This window comes from Elgaria multicarinata, chromosome 6 (assembly GCF_023053635.1).
Source record: "Elgaria multicarinata webbii isolate HBS135686 ecotype San Diego chromosome 6, rElgMul1.1.pri, whole genome shotgun sequence".
Classification (NCBI taxonomy): Eukaryota; Metazoa; Chordata; class Lepidosauria; order Squamata; family Anguidae; genus Elgaria; species Elgaria multicarinata.
Genome location: NC_086176.1, coordinates 38,513,965 through 38,531,742, shown reverse-complemented (window position 1 = coordinate 38,531,742; position 17,778 = coordinate 38,513,965). Strand labels below are relative to the sequence as shown.

At 39.1% G+C, this 17,778-nt stretch overlaps 1 protein-coding gene across 1 annotated transcript in view; it reads right to left on the bottom strand.

Moving 5' to 3' along the window:
• The window catches only part of MPDZ (multiple PDZ domain crumbs cell polarity complex component), a 120,593-nt gene that overhangs the window by 19,011 nt on the left and 83,804 nt on the right, over positions 1–17,778 (bottom strand). Inside the window, exons 27-40 of the mRNA XM_063129264.1 lie at positions 16,954–17,064; positions 16,092–16,175; positions 13,952–14,053; positions 13,035–13,106; positions 11,290–11,452; positions 10,541–10,737; positions 6,676–6,767; positions 6,327–6,417; positions 5,964–6,044; positions 4,875–4,967; positions 4,706–4,780; positions 2,941–3,124; positions 1,619–1,764; positions 25–108 (exon numbers count right to left, since the gene is read on the bottom strand). Coding sequence (XP_062985334.1) covers positions 25–108; positions 1,619–1,764; positions 2,941–3,124; positions 4,706–4,780; positions 4,875–4,967; positions 5,964–6,044; positions 6,327–6,417; positions 6,676–6,767; positions 10,541–10,737; positions 11,290–11,452; positions 13,035–13,106; positions 13,952–14,053; positions 16,092–16,175; positions 16,954–17,064 — 1,575 coding nt within the window. The remainder of the gene's footprint in view (positions 1–24; positions 109–1,618; positions 1,765–2,940; positions 3,125–4,705; positions 4,781–4,874; positions 4,968–5,963; positions 6,045–6,326; positions 6,418–6,675; positions 6,768–10,540; positions 10,738–11,289; positions 11,453–13,034; positions 13,107–13,951; positions 14,054–16,091; positions 16,176–16,953; positions 17,065–17,778) is intronic.

The following is a 17,778-nucleotide window of genomic DNA, read 5'->3' as shown; positions in this document are numbered from 1 at the left end:
ATTGTATAATATGCCATGTTATACCTCTAAGATCTGATCACCAGCCCAGAGCCTTCCATCTTTGGATGCTGCTCCTTCTTCATACACTTCATGAATAATAATTGCTCCCTGCAGATTGAAAAGCAAAAAATAAACCCCACTAACAATATTACCACTACTACTAATTATTATTACTACTACTACTACTAATAATAATAATAATTATATACCGCCCCATAGCCGAAGCTCTCTGGGCAGTTTACAAAAGTTAAAAACAGTGAACATTAAAAACAAATATACAAAATTTAAAACCATAAAAAGTATAAAATACAAACAAAAACAGACAACTTATTTATGTATTGCAACTATTCCAAGTCTAAGAAATAGCAAACGGAGATCTCAGAGTATTACAGGTACACCATCAAATTGAGCAATAAGCCCACGTGGAATAAACTCTGATACATAGGGTCTCAAAACAAAAACAACTTCAAAGAAATTTGTAATTTTTCCGTGGTGAAAAAAAAATGTGATTATTGGAAATCAAAAGAAGAAAGGCATCAATAGTGGTTCCATATGGACGTATGGCCCGGCTGGAGTCCACCAGGAGAAGAGCCTTTACTGTGGTGACCCCTTTTCTTTGGAATTCCCTGCCCCTGGAGGTCCGATGGGTGCCATCATTGTGCTGGTTCCGGAGCCTCCTGAAAACAGTTCTTTTCTAGAAAGCATTCCTCAACTGACTAGCCATTGTTTTTACTGATATTCTATTTAAATTGAATAATTTTAATATGGTGTTTTAATCTTTTTATCTTTTTATTGTTTAATCTGGGATCTATTTTAGATATGGAGCAGCATATAAATATTGCAAATAAATAACAGGAAAAAGTGTGTGTGTGGGGGGGAGAAAATCTCATTAGTGCACAAAAATAAAGATTTCATTGGCCAAATACACCCGGAAGTACACTTCTTCAGGGGCACTACAAATAAGAAGAATGAACATTTAATAATGCTATTAAAACAATTATACAATATAATAAGGGTGAGACTAATAACATTAAAATACCATTCAAAAGAAAAAGGACAAGAATCTTTAACATCTTTGGTAACACTCACATATACACTAAAATGTAGATATACTCTTCCATAAAAATAAGAATTAAACGAAACAGAAGTGTAAAATACTGCTAAATAAGATTATGGACATAATATTTACCATCCAAGTAGAAACTAAGGGCTCATTTATACCAAGCAGGATATTCCACTATGAAAATGGTATGAAAGCGGTATATAAAACGCAGGATCTACACTACTGCTTTACAATGGTACTGAAGTGCACAGACAACTGTTGGGGCCCATGACACATGTACACCAAGCAGGATATAACACTATGAAAGTGGTATGAAAGCGATATATGGTCTGTGTCAACGGGCCCCAATAGTTGTCAGTGCACTTCAGTACTGCTATAAAACAGTCGTGTGGCTGCTGCCTTTTATATACCGCTTTCATACCATTTTCATAGTGCAATATCCTGTTTGGTGTAGATGAGCCCATATATAGGATTGTGCTGTAAGAGAGCAACTTCTCATGTTAAGAATTTTAGCTTGGGGTTATCTAGAGATTATAAACGTCAGTCTTTACAAACCAGCAAAGTGTCAGCTCCTCCTACAATGCTTAAGCCAAGACCAGTACGTCCCTTAGAGATATCGATTGTAGTTTCACAACCTGGGATGATTGGGCAGGTAGCTGGGTCAGAGACCAACGTGGCTGGAGTTGAGGACCTGCTTGTGTCTGAAAACAGAAAATAAACATGCTTCTTATAATAAAAGAATTAGCTACACATGGTGCTTTAGGAAACCAATTGCAAATTAAGGAAATTGAAATTAAGGTATCCTAAAGCTGAAATGAAGGAAACAAATGTGTAACCTATTGTTGTTATTATTATTAATTACCACCACCATTTCAGAAAACTGGTCTGATAAAATCATCAAAGTTATGAAAACAAAATAAACTTACTAATCTGGCCCCAATGCAGAAGACATTAGTAGCACTTGCCCCAGTGGAATCAGTGGATTAAATTGATTTAATAATAATAATAATAATAATAATAATAATAATAATAATAATAATAATATATTTCATACCCGCCTCTCCGACTGGATCGAGGCGGAGAACAACAGCAAGCATAAAATACATAAAATACTGATTAAAAACTAAGTATATATGGTTAAAAACACCCTAAAAGCATACTAAAAGTATCCTAAAATTCTACTAGATAGGCCTGCCAGAAGAGATCAGTCTTGATAGCTTTCTTGAAAGCTAAAAGACTGTCAAGCTGACGAGTCTCCTCTGATATCAAATGGATTTCAACAGGACTTACATGTGAATATAGAATCGGGCCCCACTTTTATAATTCTTCAAGCCTTGTTTATCCTTTTTCAGAATCAAGCAATGAACTAATCACTACTACTCTGTTCTCCCTGACCTAGAGAGCTGTCACAACTGTGGTTTGGGCTTGTATAGGCCATGCTGTATGCTCATGGAAATACTTGCAGCATTAATGAAATTTGGATACCTCAACACAACAGAGGCCCCAAGGTATGCACATCCTTATTAAAGTTACTTTGATTTTGGATGTAAACTGTAATACAGGAGTATTTGTAACATTCGTGCAAATTATGCCTGATGTATAAGGAGGACAGGCAGGAGGTTGAATCCAGGACCACCAAGGTGGCTTTCTCTGGAATGCTATCAGTTCCGCACGCAGGGCCAGCTAGACAGGCACAGCTGAGAAGTCTCAATGCATGGATGAGATGGTGGTGCAGAGACCACCAATTCAATGATACACAGGCTAAATGGCTCATTATAATTCTATAATGCAGACCTTCCTAGAAGTTGTGATTGTTTCAATGAACTTTTCACTAAATTCATTTGTAAGTCTCAGAACGGTAACTGGAAAATTCTTACTTTTAACTGACTCCGGTTCTGGCGATTCAGAAGGTGGCACAACTGATTGTTGGATATGAGTTCTCTCGCCCGAAGTAGCGCTGAAAAGAGGTGTTTGTAACTGAACAGCCGTCTGGCTTTCCTGTTCCACTGAATTGATTGTGAGCTTCACAGTGGGCTTTGATGTCTTCAGCAAACTGATAAACTTGTTGAACAATAAAAAATAGTAAATTACCATGGAACAAACCAATATATGATTTTTCAGTCCAGTATACTCTGCAGAAGTATTGTAGTAGACTTACAAGAGCATGGCAGATCCTGCTTCTTTCAACAAATATGTTAGTTACACTTCAGTTCTACTACTGAATCAGCTGCTTTTAGAGAGGAAGCTGGAATGCAATTTCCTCTCTTGGTCCATTTTTCCAGTCAAAGAGCTCTCCACTAATATTTGAGCTAAAAATATTAATGTAGCCTCCCCCAACAAGGTGCCCTCCAGATGTATTGCACTTCAAATCCTATCATTCCCAGCTAGCATAGAAGTGATATGCTGGCTGGGAATGATAGGAGTTGCAGTCCAAAACATCTGGAGGGTGCCATGTTGGATGAGGCTGGATTAACACATTTATTTTTATTGTTTATTTCAGCAAACATTTATACCATTTTTCAGGTTTTTTTTTTTAAAAAAAACACACCAAACAACCCCCATCGCTCCATATATGATCTCTTAATAATGAAATCTTATTCAATAGCTTCCGGGGCCACTACAATTTCCAAAATAAAAATCAACATCAAAAGTTCTTCTTGAGCTGAAACTTGCGCTGAGAAGTGGAACAGAAATGCTTGAAAAGAAAAAGCTTTAGCATATTTAATAGGGATAAATGCCAAGTTCTACATCTAGGGAAAAGAAACCAAATGCACAGTTACAAGATGGGGGATACTAGGCTCAGCAATACTACAAGTGAGAAGGATCTTGGAATTGTTGTAGATCACAAGCTGAATATGAGCCAACAGTGCGACATGGCTGCAAAAAAGGCAAATGCTATTTTGGGATGCATTAATAGAATTATAGCTTCCAAATTGTGCAAGGTACTGGTTCCCCTCTATTCGGCCCTGGTTAGGCCTCATCTAGAGTATTGCTTCCAGTTCTGGGCACCACACTTCAAGAAGGATGCATAGAAGCTGGAGTATGTTCAGAGGAGAGCAAGAAGGATGATGAGGGGTCTGGAAACAAAGCCCTATGAGGAGAGACGGAAAGACCTGGGCATGCTTAGCCTGGAGAATAAAAGATTGAGGGAAGACATGACAGCACTCTTCAAATACTTAAAAGGTTGTCACACAGAGGAGGGCCAGGATCTCTTCTCGATCATCCCAGAGTGCAGGACGCGGAATAGTGGGGTCAAATTACAGGAAGCCAGATTCCGGCTGGACATCAGGGAAAACTTCCTAACTGTTAGAGCAGTACGACAATGGGACCAGTTACCTTGGGAGGTCGTGGGCTCTCCCGCACTAGAGGCCTTCAAGAGGCAGCTGGACAACCATCTGTCGGGGATGCTTTAAGGTGGATTCCCACATTAAGCAGGAGGTTGGACTCGGTGGCCTTATAGGCCCCTTCCAACTCTACTATTTTATGATTCTATGTTTTAAACACTTAAAATCATATAAACCAGCCCTGTTATTGGGGAAGCTAGCTAAATGCCTAAACAAAATCTTATGTCTTTGAGACTCCTCAGCAGTTATGAAGAAAAGGCATGGATAAGGTGCATATTTATATTAATTGCTCAAGTACCTTTTCTATAGGATATCCCATAACAACTTCATCATCGACTGCTAGAATTTGATCTCCAACCTTAATTCGACCGTCCTGAAATAAAAATTAAAAATAAAGAGAAAGGATTTGGAGGAGTATCCTTCCCGATATATTTATCGTTTTCTTCACTGAACAGGTCACTGTTTACCTTTCCTGCTGCACCATGCTCTGTTATACTTTGAATAACCACACCATTAAGTGTGTCCTCTTCACCGATAGCAATACCTATGCCGCCTTGATCCTAAGGAAACACAAGGGTTACAGAAGACAATTAATCAAAGCTATCTAATGTACTGATGCTTTTTACAATTGTAATTGGTTCAATTATTTGTTATTTTTGAAACTTTTAAAATAAAGGTGTGTATTTATACGTATATACATACATACATACATACATACATATATAATTCCTAGATAAATCTTTGTTTAAATCTGATCTTCTTGCAGCTAAAAGATATGGATTTCAGAGACAAATTAAGTTCACAAAATCAGTGTAAATAATTTTAGGTGCAGAAAGAGGCTGTGTTTGGATATAATGCTAAACCACGGTTTTCTGTTACAAGAATGAGCCCAGACTTGCACAATTCCCACTCCTATGTTGTCTGAATCCCAAACTTTGGTTATTTGATTATGCTTAGCGTCGTGTTTCTCAAAACCTCCTGCCTTCCTGGGAGACAATAACGAGGCCCCACACCCTTTGCCTTTAACCTAGCCCACAAATGGAACAAGAAACTTCTTTGAAACTGGATTTTAGGCCTTCAGGCTAAAAGCGGTTCCTCACCCCTGCCTTACACAGTTTTAGCCCTCACCCATACACACAAACACTTAAACAAGGATTTACCATTAAGACATTCTGATTAAGCCTCTTTACATAAAAAGAAGCTAACTGCTCAGAAATTTAACTGCTGGATTTTCCAGAGCCACATTCCATTGTCTCCAGATAATATGCTTGATCAGGGTACTGGCTTGAATACCAGCATCACCATATTGAGCTCTTTTAGATATACAGAATACATCTGATTCAAATCATAAAAGCGTAGCCAAAAATAACGATAAAAAATCTGCACCAATTCTGGCAATGGAACTGTGTGTAAAATTCCAAATTTAGGCCATTGTCAAAATATGAGTTATTTGTAGCAGAAATAGTCCCTTCTATCTCACACTAAAGAAATCACAGACAGCAATCCATTCAGAAACACTGACATTGGCACCAAGAGTATATATCCACATCTTTTACCTTAGGTAGTTCCACATTTTGAATATTCTTGTAGAAACTAAAATCTATAGGCAAAACAGAGCTTGACAGATTCACTTCATCCTGGAAGAAGAAAATATATTCTAAAAAGTCAAGGATATGGAAAATACAACATATCGTATTCATCATAGGGGTCACAGATCCAATACATCTAATTTTCCTTCTCTTTCAAATTTACATTAAAGTGACTCTATTAAATTACTAAAGTCCAGCTAAAATCAATCATGATTTTTGTTTAGGATCATTGAAAAACAGTACAAACAGCATCTTTGTATTTTTGCCATAAAATAATAATAATAATAATTACATAACCTAAATAAGATAAATATCAAATACTTATTTTACCTCATCATGTTGAAGTGTCCCAGAAGAGGAAGGTGAAGTCTCTACTGATTTACCAGGACTAACGGCCATCTGATGGACAGCATCTTTGTTTCTAAAATATATGAAGTACATATGTGTTAAAATTAGAGGGTTCCACTCATGACAATTGAGATTTTCTTTAAATTTTGATACCTAAATACAATCATTTTTTTAAGAAGGCTACTTAAAATAGTTGTAGTGCTGAAAAGAAATATATAATCGAAGGAATATTTCAGCAATGCTATAAAAATTGAATTATATGAAAAATATGTTATTAAAAGGTGCATTTAGATAATATATAATTTTAAGATTAGATACAGAGTTTGCTTACCTGATAGATATTATTTTTACTTTAGAAGGTGCACATTTGATGATTGAAGATGCATTCTGGTGAGTCCTTCCATAAAGAACTTGCCCATTTATCTAGATAAATCAAATTGCATGAAAAGGTGAGAATATTCATTTTTAACTTGCTTATTTATTCAAAACAAGTTTATCTGTTGCTATTTATTAAATTGGCTCTTCAAGTATTAGGCTGCTTTCTCTGTTATAATTATTTCCCCTGTGTCACAAAATCCCCAACAGCTGTTGTTTTGTATTTGGCTCTCTTACTGGGTGGAAAATGTCCTTTAGGTTATAGTGGGCTGGCTGACTTTGGGAACATCATCATCCATTTCTACCAGTGATTGATCATCTCGTGACTCTCACTGTTCGTCAAATAAATAATTTAAAAAAAGGCACAGAAGACCAGGTTGCTAAGAATGAAAATAAAACAAAATTGTTTTGTTGCATGTTGTGTCTCAACAGCGTGGTTGAATTTTCAAGATTAAATTTTCAGGATTAATAGCAAGCCTTCAAGATAATGAGAACAAAAATCAATTAAATGCTATCCATTTGTTATTTGAAATAATTTGATATATAGGTCTTTGGTTAGAATGCTTTGCATATATTTTCTCTGTCAACCTGGTCAGTGTTATTATTCCCTTATTTCAGATGGGAAAGGCTGAGGCTAAGAGATAGAGACATGCTGGCTGCAGCATGCTGTGAGTTGGAGTCCAATCTGAAGGGCACCAGGTTGGAGAAGGCTGGTTTATTATAAATCATGATGAGTTCATGGTTTCATGTTTTGATTAGTAAGCAGAGATTAAAGCAGTTTCTCAGTTTGGATGTAACAGGAAACGTAGTTTAACAAACACTTATGATGTGCAGGAGAAAGCAGCATATGGGTACAAGGCTCATCATTATTTGAACCAGGCCAGTGACTTGCCTTAAGGAAGCTTCCAAACTCGGATGCTTCCGAGATGCCCATGGCCTACCGGGCTGAAGCCAGCAAGGCAAGAGGAGTGGTGGAGGCGATCTTTGCCTCTCCATCCTTCTATCTTTGCTTTTGTCGCTAGATGGGCTTTTCAATCCATCTAGCAGGGGTGCTTTACAGGAGGAGAGAAGGAGGCTTGAGGAGGCTCAGGATAAATTGTATCCTGGCTTCTCCTGTCTCCTCCCTTTCCTGCCCCCTGGAACATCCCCTTTTCACCCTCTCTGAGTTTGATTTAGAGGCAGCTGGCATGGTTGTCTCTGCACTGGCTGCAATGGGTCAGGGGGGGCCTGGATCTATGCCCCCCCTTCCGAGGTTGGAGCATTTCAACTCCCCCTTCCAAGATTGACCTCAGAGGGGGTAATCTGAGCCATCCTATGGTCACTGGAATGATCACCCAGGGACCATAGGACTGCTCTCCTAATGAGTTATATTCTGCTTTTCTTCTTCCAGAGCCTTACAAAGAATACCTAAAAAGCACATACACATACTACTTATGTAATTTATTATACCAAATATGATAATTTTATGAGCAAAGCAAATTATACATAATATATTTTAGGTTCCTAGTTTATGTCTGACCAGACAGAACTTCAACAAATAGTCCCTGAAACATCTGAATCATCCCAGAAGCCAGAAGAAGCGGGAAGAACTGGAGGCTGGTGTTCCTGTTTGTAAGGAAATATAAGGAAGTTCCTAAACCCGTTCCTAATTGTGGGGTGGAGTTTAGGGAAATAAAGTCTGAAGGAAAAACTACTGAGATTTTCTTTAGCTGGGACAAACTTTCTCACCTATTAGGAATGTCAAACAACCATATTTAATTTAAGAAACATTAAGCAATCTCAGCCTATTATTTGAAGAGTGACATTTTATTCTCGTTTGTAAATCATTTCTGTTATGAACACCTTATTTTGTTCCTTTTGAAAGGTTGTCTGTAGTGATGATCGTAATCCCATGCCCACATCACAGCAATGGAGTTTCTTTTAGGTAGAGAGGGTTTATTCTAGCTGCAGTGATTAGAGGTTTTATACCTAACACAGCATTCACCAGCGTTGAGGTCGAATTGGGAACTTTAACTGGGAATGCTGCCATTTTTAGCCTTGCTCCTGGACTGTTAGGTGGCAGCTCTGGCCAAGAGTGTTTTTGCAGATATAAGTGGTAGACCAACTATCTATTGATCACATCCATGACAGATTTCTGCAATATGCTCTATGTGGGGTTACCTTTGAAAAGTGTTTGGAAACTCTAGCTGATTTAAAATGTTGCGGCCTGCGTGCGTTGTCTGGAGCCCATTATTTGGAGTATGTGGCCCCTGTTTGTTTACTCTCCTTGTCTCCTAAGTGCTTCTGAGCCGAATTCAAAGTGCCGGGAGTTATCACCTTGAAAACCCTAAATGATTTGGGCCCATAATATTCAAAAAGACCCCCTTTCCCTGACCACTGAGGTTTCCTGTATAGGTCTTGCTTCAGGCCACACCTCTGTCCAAGGCACGGTTGGTGGATATACAATTGTGGCACACAGCCTGTGTTTGCTTGATATATAGTTCAAAACAGTATTGCAGTATTACTTCACTGAGCTTCTGGGATACAAATTGGGTGACATCCGTTTCACTTGTTATGGATCTTAAAGATGTTCCTATGCATTGGTTTGTCTGCTGTAGCTGCTTATTAAAGATGTTATTTTATTATTGTGTTTTTAACTACTGTTATGAGTGCTTCAGAGTGGAAGAGGGAGGTCCCACTTTGTGAAGCAGAGAGGAAGGCATACATATTTTAATAAATAAATATGTATTTGTATTTTATATATAAAAATCTATACACCAGATAAATAGCAGATTTGTGGCATTTGCTCACACTGGTTTCACAAAAAATATTAAATAGAACTTTGGAGGAAAGCTGTATCAACATTGGTCAAGACAGTTAAATGAAATTTCCACGATCATAATAACTCTGAACAGCAGATACTGGTCATAAACAAATTGCAGGGGATGCCTTCCAAGGACCTGCTTTGTTTGAGAGCTAGCAGAATAATATGAATGAACACCAACAGGAACAAAATGGTGGACTAGATAAACTAAATGTAGACTAAGGGTGCAACCTTATGCATGTTTAGATGTTGAAGAGTCTGGGAACTCCCAGCGTTCCTCAGCCAGCTAGGCTGTACTCTACCTTAGTTTATCTCTTTTTATGTTGCTCTCTTCACATTTTCTGATGCTATTATATTCTTATATCTAATAATATTCTTAGTATGGGATCTAATATTGCATACCAAATAGATCAAAAGTTTCCATCTTTTATAAACATACAGAGTGGTCTCAAAATCAATTTGGTCAGTTGCATATCTCCCTTCATCTGGGACTGACATGCTGAATTTGAGAAATTGTTGTCTACTTCTAGTTGTCATAATGTCTTTGGAGACCATGAAAAAGAGTTACGATGACATCAGACATTTCAATGCAACAAAACGTAACTAAAATCCAAAGGAGTAACTCCAGGCTACATGACAGGAGATTAACAACACAACTCTATACATAACTAGTTAAAATTAAGTTCCATATGTGGGCCCAAGATTATATTAGAGTGTATTTTTTCTTAAATCATAACCATTTTTTCTTTCAAAATGGTATCCAATATTTTTCTCCTGTTTCTCAGTATGCAACGCTACCCCTCAACCCCCAGCATCCCAATACTAGCATAATTGAAAACCAATGCTGGATCCAAACATAAAATTCATAACAGAAAACCAGAGTAATGATAAAGAAAGGACATACTGATGAAAATAATGTGCCGTTAATTAAAGTCTGCATTTTACACCAATAATCAAATGTTTTTTCTGTCCTTAGAGTCAGCATGTTCCGTTTTAAGTGTAATTACTAGACACTTACTTCCAGTAACTCGTCTGCAATCTGCAGCCTGCCATCTTTTCCAGCTGCTCCATTTGGATCAATTCCCACAACAAAAACACTCATCTTAGATCGGTCTTTGTTCCCAGCTAGGCTGAGTCCTAAACCAGCTTTCCCTTTTTCCAGCTCTATCATGTGCAGATCTCCTGACAGATTCCCGTACCGGTGAATGATCTTTTCTAATCATAAAAAGCGAAAAATATAGGTGGGCGGCAAGAACAGAATTTACATTTGAAAACTTTAAAGCAAGCCAAGCTTCGGAATTCAATAGTCATTATAAAAACCTATAATTTCACCTCAGAAATTGGACCAAACTCATTTAAGGAGAAATCTATTATTCTTTTCCAATAACTTTCTCTGTAACTGGAACAAAATAATCTCAGCCTATTTCATTTTTTTTTAACATGAAAGAGTAGAGAATGTCTCAGTAGCTCCTCATACATATATGTGGGCATAACACGTTGTGAATTTGTGTTATATTTTATAAATATCTGCCTGGACTGTAAATGAAATGACAACCAGATAATAAAGCTTCATGGATTTAATAGGCCTGTTTTGGAACCTGAATTCACAAAGCAAAAGGTGCACTACAAAAATAACGTTTGTTTCCACAATGTGATCTTACGCAACCAAGTCAAAAAATGAATATAAATATCACAAAGTGGATGGAGATGTAATAACTTGCACGACAACATCTTGTCTTGAAAGCCTATCTCAAAATCCAAACTTACTCCAGCTGTATCCAAACTCATCTTCCTTATCCAAATCTTCCAGGTGTTTGTTGCCGGACAGCTGCCCAACATCAGTGCTCATTCCTGGAGATACTGAAGGAGGAGGCAGAGGCAAGTTGCAAGATGAAGTCTTTTCTGGCTCTGAATCTGATTGACTGGATGCCTGTGGTGAGCAAGAAAAATACAGTGGCTGAGAACACGCAGACTGGCGCTGGGCAAACAAAATGCATGAAATGATGAAAAAGAAAGAGCTTGGGCTTTCAAATTAAAATACTGAGCAACAATATAAGAGAAAGGTAATCACAGATGGAAAATATAGGAAAGGAACAGAAGGCTCAAATGCATTTCAGGCAAGCAGGACAGAGACTACAAGCCAAATTCAGTGAAGATTTATGTGTGAGTGGCCAATGTACCAAGGGCTTACATAGACGTGAAAATGTATTTCCAAAACTGGACAAACTGTAATTTATTTATTTATTTAAAAAGGGATACACTTCTAATGATCCCAACCACAAAGAAAAGCTGGTGACATGGGTGCACTGGGGAAATCTTTTTTCTCCTCTTTTTTTAATGTGCCTTTTACTGAAATAGAGACTTGGGCGGGTGCGAGGGAGGAGGTGGAAAGGAAAGACACACACATCTGAGACAGTAACCACACTGGATTGGATCTGGGAAAGGTCAGTGCATGTGTCCTCCCACTGGAAGATGAGGAGTTGGAGGCAATTTTCAATTATTCTTCCTTCCCCCTGAAGTCCCTTAAAAATAACCTCTAGAAGTTTGTGGGGGGGGCTGGGGGGGGGGCACTAGTACAGTATAGGTGCAGAGGGGCTGCAGGTAGGGGGGGATTGGCAAAAAACTCCCCCCCCCCATTTCCTCCAATAGTAGCCTCTGCAAATTGAAGGAGCCCTTTCATTTGTGGAAGGGACACTCTGGATCTAGCCCACTATTGGTGTGTGTTTGTGTTTATGAGAGATGACAGACATTTATTTCTATAGTTTACTTAATGTATACAACTACACACACACCCCTTTAGATTCTGTGCACTTGAGACAAGTGGAAGTGACTGCTGATGTGCCTCCTTAAGAGCTAAATGTAGTCTGCCTTGCAGTGATTTGTACTCAGATACTGCTACCTAAATAGCCCTATGCTGGTGTTTGTGTGCTTGCATGTAGGGATAAAATGGGGAGGGGGACATGGGCATGCACACGGGTCTTGCCCCAATGTGCCCATGTGGCCAGCTTCGTGCATTGAAGGCAAAGGTCTGGAAAGGTCCCTGTAAGCGTGTTCAGTTTAATGCACTTACAGAGCTCTTTCAGAGCTTCACTCTCCATGCACAAAGGTCTAACTGACAGCGGGGTGCATAGGGGACCTTTGGTGCAGATATTACATGTGGAAAGTGGTTCCAATGCCACTAAGATATAATGGGGAAAGACCCTAATAAGTGAATGGGAATAACATAGCTGAATTTGAATAGGGGGCATTTAACAGAGACACATAAAACCTTCTCCTTCTGTATGAACTTCTACAGAAGTAAGATATCACATGTCAAATGTGACCCTTCCTGAACCCTTTGCAGTGGCTTCCTGTGGGTATCAGACCAATGCCAGTAGCAGGTACATTTGGAAGGAATGTGTGGCTTTTCTTGAAATAATCACAGGGCCAAATTGAGGGGTGTGGGACAGAAAACACACAAGGAGTGCTGATATACACATTGACTAGGACAGGAACTACAAATTAAGACAAACCTTAAACGGTGTAGGAGCAAAGGGGTTACATGGGGAGCAACTGGAAGTAAATCTAATTGGATTCTGCACATCCTATGGTAACAGAAAACAGCAGGTTGTTGATTGTAGTATTCTTGTTGACAAGCCACTTCAGGACTTTACAGTATCAGAAAACGCTTACTTAGGGAAAGAAACTTCATGTAAAGCCTTACATTACGAAATTTGTCTTAGGACTGATACAATGTTTCTACATATCTACACTGCTCAAGCTTCAGTTTAAAACAAAAATGAGCAAAACTTGTCTGGTAGATCTTGAGTATTAAGCCTTACACTGCTGTATTCTTATATAGATAATTAATTTATGGGGTAATCTCGTACATGTCTATTCAGAAGTAAGTCCTACTGATTTCAATCCTGTAAGCAGGTACAGGATTATGCTATTAATCATTTACGTTTTATACTCTCCCCCTAATATCTGTATACACTAGGAGAAAGGGAGAAAACAATGTATTTATGTTGATATTCTCAAGAACATCACGGCTCTGTTCTGCCAGTAATCAATTTAGCCTCAGTGGGTTTTTTAATCTAATTTCAAATCCATTTTGATTTGTGTAAAATGTTACAATGAGGAATCCTAGCATTTATGAACCATCTATTTGCAGAACTCAAAGCATTGCATCCTGGCATTATTTGGTCCGCCCAGACCTTTCCTCAGGCTTTGTGCTGCTGCTGTGTCAAAATGTAATTGCAGATCAGGTGACAAAGGGAGGGTTTTTTGGATGGGTATGTTGGGCGTCATTGCTGATATTTGCTCCCAGAAAGACACTGGTTTAGTGAAGCTTGTTTAAAAAAATGTTGAAGAAGCAGTAGAAGAAGAGAAAGCTATAAACACATAAATGTTCACTGAGTCCATCACAAACACACAGGCATCATCCAACCTTGTTAGTGTTGAACTGTAGAGGATCAACAAAAGGGTTAGTGCTGCTGAAGGTAGGAGGCTTACTGAAAGGGTTGTACTGCAGGTAAGGCATAGGAAGGTTCTACAAGAAAAACAGAAAGGGACTTGCTAACCAAAAGGCGGATATATTAGGATACATTCACACATGTGCAACCACCACTTGGCCAACATCACATGCTGGCTTGTATGTGTGAAAACAGTGGTCACGGCTTAAATACCACAGAGCAATTCCATATCACCTCACAGCACTACAAACACAACACAGTTCAATGGAAGCAGGTCACACATTCAAGCTGAGAACCACTGCTTGCATGTATCACACTTTATTCACCAGGCTCTGTTGCTTATGTAGCCTCTGCCTGATTTTAACCATCTGGAATAGACACGGGATTCCACGCAGATCCTTCCAAATATCCCTTTACCAGTTATAAAGGCAAGGGCATGCATCAGTAATTTCTATAGTGCATTGGGAGTATTGGCCCCACAGCACTAGCCCTCATTAAGCATGGATAGCCTGAGAAGAATACAATCATGGGCCAAGCAGAAGTGAAATGCTGCCCAATCAAGAGCTCCCCATGAGGCTCATGTCATCCTCTCATCCCTCTCACTTTTTGAGCTAACTGCATTGCAGCATTAAGTCTCTCTGTGTGAGCTAATCATAGTTATTTCCAAGCCACAATTTGTAGCCATCATTAGAAGTGGGTTTGTAAACTGGGCTCTACTCTAACCATGATTAGCACTGGTATGGATGTAATCTGACATCATGGTTAGCTCAGACACTGAAAGGGAGCAGAAATTCCCATGCAAGAGGGGAGCGAGAAGGAATGCACAGCCCAAGTGCAAATGTCCATGGGGCACTCTAATCTCCTAACCAACCCTATGCCAGTTTACTTGGAAGCAAACTCTACTGAACAAAACGGAACTTACTTGTAAGTAAGCATGAATAGGGTCAGAATGCTCAAGTATTTATGCACAGCCATTGCAGTTACAATTAACAAGGCAAAATAAAAATCAACAGACAGTAAGTTATATGCTTTAAACCATGGGTAGACAACATTTTCAGGGCCAGGGGCATCATTTTTTTAGACCGTGGGTGCATTTGTCCCACAAACATTTATTTGGGGGATTCTCTATTTTTTTGCCGCCCCACCCTGGGCCTGATTTCTCTCTTTTCTTGTCTACTTTCCTTCTCCTCTTTTTCCGGATTTCTTCCCCCCGTCATTTCTGCTTCTGCCCCCTCCTTCGGATTCCCCCCCCCCACACACACACTGTTTCTGTCTTCTCCTCCTCTTCCAGACTTCCTCTATCCCATGCTGCCTCTGCCACTTTTGACACCACCTCCTCCAGATTTCTTCCTGAGCTGCCGAGGAAGCTGGCACATCAGGAAACTTCCTGCTTCCTGGCGGCTGAGGTGAGCACGGAGGTAGGGAGAAGTGGCAGCGGTGAAAGCGGGGTTGGTGCGGGGGTGGGGGGAAGGAAGGGGACTGGTGGGTAATTCAGGGGCCTTGGCAGGGTCCTAGTGTGCCTGTGAACGGCACGTTGTAGCCCCCCTACTTTAAACATTTATAAAAATAGTGGTAAGGAAAATCAGAAAATACTTGCCACTGTAACATTCATCCTTTGCAAGTAAGTTTCAGAAAATATGCCCAACAGAACACATAACTGATATATATATATATATATATATATATATATATATACGCAACTCATTTCCAAACATAGCTTTAATGGACAGCAGTAATTGTTCATATCCCCAGGGGAACATTCTAACCATTTTCAACTGACAAAGTACAGTGGTGAAAGGAAGGCAATCTACATCTGTTAAGCTGCTGGCAATTTTTTTCCCTTCAGGAGACTTTATTAAAAGTTAGCTCACAATACATAACATGGCTAATACTATGCATAACTACCTAGGACCAAACAGTGGAAATCCCCTTATAGGACCTCGATCTAAATGCAGCAACTGGTTTCAAATAAAGAGCGCAAACTACAGGCATTTGTATCTTACAACTTTCGCAGAGCAAATATCATTTGCCCATGCCACAGCAAATGCACAAGCCTCAGTTTAATCCTGCGTACAAATCACCAAAATTCAGCAAAGCTATTCCATGCAACTTTACCTGTGACGACTGATGGTAAAATGGATTATTAGGTTTCTGCCCACTGGGAGCAGAGGACGATAAAGAGCTATACAGAGATTCTGGCTGGGAAACAAAAGTTGTGAAACAGCTAGTAAATCAAACATGCAGCTTACAGTGAATCTACAAAGGAGGAAGTCTAGTTTCAAGTGACGCAAGCTACTATATTAAAACTACTTTGCAAGTGTTTATATTGCCCGTGCAGTGCAGTGCCTAAAAGCGTAAAGAAAAACATGTCTCTCTGCATACTGTACGGAATAGGAAACTTCTATCACTCCTTGTTTGTGCATCTCAGCAAAACGAAAAGCACAGGAAAAAGTATCGGACCATAAAGGTATGCTTGAATGCAAGGGGATTTTGCAACTATATTGCCCCATGCAGGTTGTGCAGTGATGCACAACCCAGAATTCCTTGCAGCTCTCGTGCTTGATGGGCAGGGAATCAAGATGTGATATGCACAGCTGCTGCGTGGCAGCAGGGTCTCAGGTGAATAGAATGAGCAGTCTTGTGACCCCCAAAACAGCTTGGCCTGTAACAGCCCTGAGAACCTCACTGTGTCGTCTACAGAAATGTAAATAATTTGTCAAATTGCTGCATGAATAAACCAGCCATGCTGTGGGTTGCCATCATTTGTTTTGAATCAGAAGCCTGCACTGTCTTCAAAATCACTTTTAAACAGGTTTTCAAGTTATTACAAAGTCAAGGGGCTAACCCCAAGCCTAACTAAATATGCTGTTAGCGTGGTGGGCTGTCATCCCAAAATTAACACCAGTTTGGATATTTGCTTAATTTCTCTCTGCATATTTTGGCTCTGCATGTATCTTCTCACCGTTTATATGCTTACCCTTGGTCTGGTTATAATGCTTTGTACCATAAAGACTACTGGGTTGCCTGCTCTCCGTATGGCTTCCACAGCTTGTTCATGACTCGCATCTCTGAGGTTAATTCCATCCACCTGAAATCGTAAGGCCTAAGCTTAACACGACAGTACACGTAGCTAAAAAAATAATGTCAGCAACTTCTAGAAAACTTATTTAAATTCTGTTTCGTAGAGAACAAACAAACAAAAATCAGTAGCAAGTCTTTCTTGACTTCAGCCCTTCCTATGAAAGCTTTGGTTATTTAAGGGAAGTGTTAGATAAGATGTTTTGGTGCATCAAGATAATAGATAGGTTAGGATGTACAGAATCCTTAAATCATTTGGCATCAACCCTATTCAAAGCTTTCTTCTGTTCATTTTACTTATTGATTTAAATTGTAATTGCAAAGTTTCCATAAATGGAAATGAATAAAGATATTGGTTTAAATCCAGACTAAATCATACTTGGATTTGGGGATGGATGAATCTGTCAGTTTTGATATCTCTCAGTTCTCATTTTTCCAGTCTTAACTTCGATTCATCCCCAAATTTGAGAACTTTGTTTTAAATGTCCCCATGAAAACATGTATTCATTTCTGTGTACATTTCTCCTAATATGTGCATTTTGAATGCAATTTTGCCTAATATTTTATGTAATACCCACATGCAAGGCAGTATCCACTAGTTCTGATGTGTTTACGGGACCAATTGCTAGCACAACCGCTCATTTCTGGTTGCTTCAGGAGCCACTGTATTTCTCTTGTGTTAGTGCACAGGCAGCATTGCATACTACCCATAATGCATTTTTGA